General features: G+C 38.7%; 1 protein-coding gene across 1 annotated transcript; it reads right to left on the reverse strand.

The window, feature by feature from the left end:
• Positions 1 to 2,381: 2,381 nt before the first annotated feature.
• Positions 2,382 to 3,911, reverse strand: LOC131629314 (uncharacterized). The gene has a single exon (XM_058900103.1). It carries the CDS (start codon positions 3,909 to 3,911, stop codon positions 2,382 to 2,384), a length of 1,530 nt encoding a protein of 509 aa, XP_058756086.1.
• Between the last annotated feature and the right edge of the window lie 333 nt (positions 3,912 to 4,244).

The raw sequence follows: 4,244 nt of genomic DNA on the forward strand, positions 1-4,244 counted from the left end.
CGAGAACTGGATTTAAATTAACAGTCAGGCGAGAACTGACTACCAGACGAGAACTGGATTTAAATTAACAGTCAGGCGAGAACTGACTACCAGAAGAGAACTGGATTTAAATTAACAGTCAAACGAGAACTGACTACCAGGCGAGAACTGGATTTAAATTAACAGTCAGACGAGAACTGACTACCAGGCGAGAACTGGATTTTAGGTAACAGTTAGACGAGAACTGGATTTAAATTAATAGTCAGGCGAGAACTGACTACCAGGCGAGAATTCGATTTAAATTATCAATCAGACGAGAACTGACTACTTGGAAGGAACTGGTAAAAAGATTAATTTCCAAGCGAGATCTGGGTTCGAAAAAAAAAGACTGCCAGACGGGAACTGGACTTTGAGGTACCAAACAAGGTTGAATATTTTTACATATGTGTGACTACATGATGCACAAGATGTGATGCATTATATGACGCAAGGGTAATGCTAATGTATGCATGATTGATGACAATGCATGAAGATACTTTGACTATTTGAATAATATAGAAAAAAAGTTCTTGTAACAAATTTCTCATCAAGAGGATGTTGTGTTAGCATAATTCCATACACTCATTTTGAACTCAAAGGTTGCCGATGTCTGACAGAAATTCTCTTAAGCAGATTCAAGGTATAGAGAAGACTTGTTTGTCTGTACTTTACCCCAATCTGCGGGGTCTCTGAGGAATTTTGTCTCGAACGGACATTTATAAACAATGTACAGTAATCAGACATTGAGATGACTTGCCCCAGTATCTTGGATTTCAATGCAGGATGCCCCTTATTAACTTATCCTTGAAGAGATTTTACTGTATCTCGACGTGATTGCCCCAAATTGACTTAACCTTAGAATAACCTGCCCCAAACTGACTGATATTGTGGACGATGCCCCTGAATGCATAATTTTTTGGAAGAATTGACTCCATATAACAGTGGCTTCAAATGCTTTGCCCCATATTGGTTCCTTTAAGAATGGTCGAAATCCTTGCTGATTGTTCATTGTTGGAACTTCCTTGATGCTAAGTGCTGACTTGCAGTTAACATTCATTTATTAAAAATGGTAATTTTAATGCAATGTTTATGCAAATTTTGAAATCAACATCACTATTAAAAGGAAGGCGAAAAGACAACAGTGAATGGATCACTGGTTTTTTCAAAGTGTGAAAGATGAAGTGATAATCAAGACAGATGGTTTAGCAAATATCTTTAGGAGTCAGGTTAACGTGGCCTTGCTGAGTATACTTTCGAAATTAACCTTGCTTCAATTAGGTCTTTTGAAGGTTGTAACGTGGTCTTGTTCACGGTTTACGAAACAAGAGATATAGGCTCAAATTTTGATATTAACCCACCCCATTCTTCGTGATATTCTCCACTCCTATGTTCAGTTAGTTGACACATACATTCTCCTTCCAAGAGAATTTGCAGATAATGATGTGATTGTTTAAGAACCAATGATCTATGAGGTGGCAGTCACTATTCTAGCTTTGGAAGTCACACAATCTTGTTCAACGATCTTTATTTTTTCATTTTTGTTTTTGTATCCCTAACTTTTGCCTGGAAAGTTTATTTTGAGCTTTCAATCCAGCGGGATGCCCTAATTTTTGCCTAAGTCGCTTTTTAAGGGTGTCGACTTAGCGGACTTTTTCTTTGATTTTATCAGAACAACTTGTATGACATTTGTTCACTTGATTTTTGTTGAAAGAATTGTGACTGACACGTTTTGATGGTTCAAGAGAAATAAATGTTGTAAGCTTTGGGATTTTCTTCTCTGACATTGTGTGCGGAGAGAGGAAGCGGTTGAACCTCTGATGGGATATTTTCCTTTGAAATTCAAATGCATGGTCATATTAACTGAACACCTACCCTGCCCCTGGTTAAAATTACGGGTTTTTATATAGAAAGAAACATCAACTTCTAGGCTCAAAGGGGTTGACGAGGGATTATCTTCCTTATGTCTCCAGTGTTTGGGAAGTTGAAACAATGCCTTACATCATCAGCAAAGTTTTATTCGAAAGTATATCTTTAGCAATCTTGGGTATTCGTTTTCATCATTCTCCTTCTAATTTTTGCTTAAACAAAATTTGATAAAGAAAAGTGAAATGGGATAAAACATTTTTTAGTTTTATGAATAATGAATATGTATAGATTGAATACAAATGGATTGATTCAAATGCATGCCTATTTCATTAATATTACCATTTAAGAACAACAAACTTAAAAGCAAACAGTACATTAACAAACAAAGAAATTGAAAATGAAAATGATAAAGTTGCCCTAAGGATTATCAGCTTTGAGGATGAGCCCTCCTTCACGATTCTCCGACTTTCAGGAGGTGGTTATTGCAGTCTTAGTGCTCACTTTAGTATGGGGTTGCCATTCATCAACAAGTTTCCCCCTTGAAGGGTCAGGTACTTCTGGTCGATCAACTTTTGAACTTTGGCTTTGTAGGCATTGCAGTTCTCAGTTGAGTGTCCTACTGTTCCGGCGTGATATCCACATTGCGCATTGAAATCGTACTCAGGTGGAAATGATTTTGGTGGCTTAAGAAACTTGGGAAACACCAACGAGCTTCGAACCAAATGTGGCAGAAGTTGACTATAGGTCATAGGAATTGGATCCAAAGGAGAATTCCTTCTTTCTAGATTATTTCGAGGCTCACACCGATTCTGATACCCACTGCCTTGGGCTTGCTGATTTACATAAGGAACAACTTGTGGTTGTTGGAACTGAGGACTAAGAAGCAGTGGTTGTTGGCATTGAATATCTGCTACATACGGATGTTGACCATAAGATATATGAGGTGGAGCTTGCAGAGCTTCCCAAATTGCATCAGTTTCTTCCTCCCCATCCTTTTGGGAATCACTAAAGCATTCCTTCTCACTAGTATGGCTACTCAAGGCACCTTGGAGTTTTCCACTTTTGAGACCGCGTTCGATGCGTTCTCCAATTATCATTAGGTCAAAGAAGCCTAATGACGCACAACTGATCATCTTTTCAAAGTATGGGTCTTGCAGGGTACCCAAAAACATATCAACCAACTCCCTATCAAGTATTGGAGGTCGAACACGAGCAGCTAACTCTCTCCATCTTTGAGTGTACTTCTTAAAAGACTCATTACTCTTTTGAGAGAGACTTTGTAATTGTGAACGGCTAGGAGCAATATCAGTATTATATTCATAATGCTTCATGAATGCCATAGCCAAATCTTTCCAAGTGTGTACATCGTTTCTTTTCAGTTGTGTATACCATTCTAACGACGCTCCACTGAGACTATCTTGAAAACAGTGGATGAGAAACTTGTCATGGTGAGCATACGCGGCCATCTTCCAAATAAACATCGTCAAATGAGTTTTTGGACAGCTAAACCCTTTATATTTCTCAAATTTAGGCATCTTAAACTTTGGCGGGATTACGATGTCTGACACTAAGCACATGTAAATAGCATCCAGACCCTGGGTGTCTTTTCCTTCTAGGGCTCTTATTTGTTCTTCCATGACACGACACATTTGAATAACTTCGGTAGCCTGAGGAGCTTTGATGTTAATCATTGGGTTTGTCTGTGCACATTGAGAAATTTTAGTAGCATGAGGAGGTGGGATATGCGCATCTTGAATAATGGAGTGTTCTTGCATTGTAGGGATCTGATTAGACACAGCGGTGTGCACTGTCTGAGGTTGGATAGGATCATCCATTTCAGGAGGAGAATCGTATATTGGATTGTTCACCACAGTAAAGCCTGATGTAGGATCAACATTCTCTATGACAGGATGTTGGACATTTTTCTTTGACAAAGCTAGTAGAGCTTCCAACATTTGGCCCACCTTATGGTTCATAGCATCTATGTCCTCTCTCAGCACGACTTGATTTTGTTCCAATTGCTCCATTGTCCTTCTGTAGTTACCACGGGCTTGCTACGAGTGTCAGGAATCAGCTAATTGGTTATGGACAAGAGGTGACATGAGTTTTTTTTTGTGGAAGAATATGAGATGCATGGTGGTGCATGCAAAAGTGCAAATGCAATGTAATGTTTTATGCACAGTTACAGGTAATGGTACGAGGTAACAACAAAACAACCTAATTGGGTAGGCCTCCTATAAAGGATATTTCTATGTTTTGTTTACCCATAAAACCCACTCACAAGGTTAGCTCTAAGGATTTTGGATAATTGGTTCTCAGAGTCACTGATCCCCTTTTGAAAATATCTTCATCAACGTGAA

Source organism: Vicia villosa, unplaced genomic scaffold, assembly GCF_029867415.1.
Source record: "Vicia villosa cultivar HV-30 ecotype Madison, WI unplaced genomic scaffold, Vvil1.0 ctg.000556F_1_1, whole genome shotgun sequence".
NCBI classification, from domain to species: domain Eukaryota; kingdom Viridiplantae; phylum Streptophyta; class Magnoliopsida; order Fabales; family Fabaceae; genus Vicia; species Vicia villosa.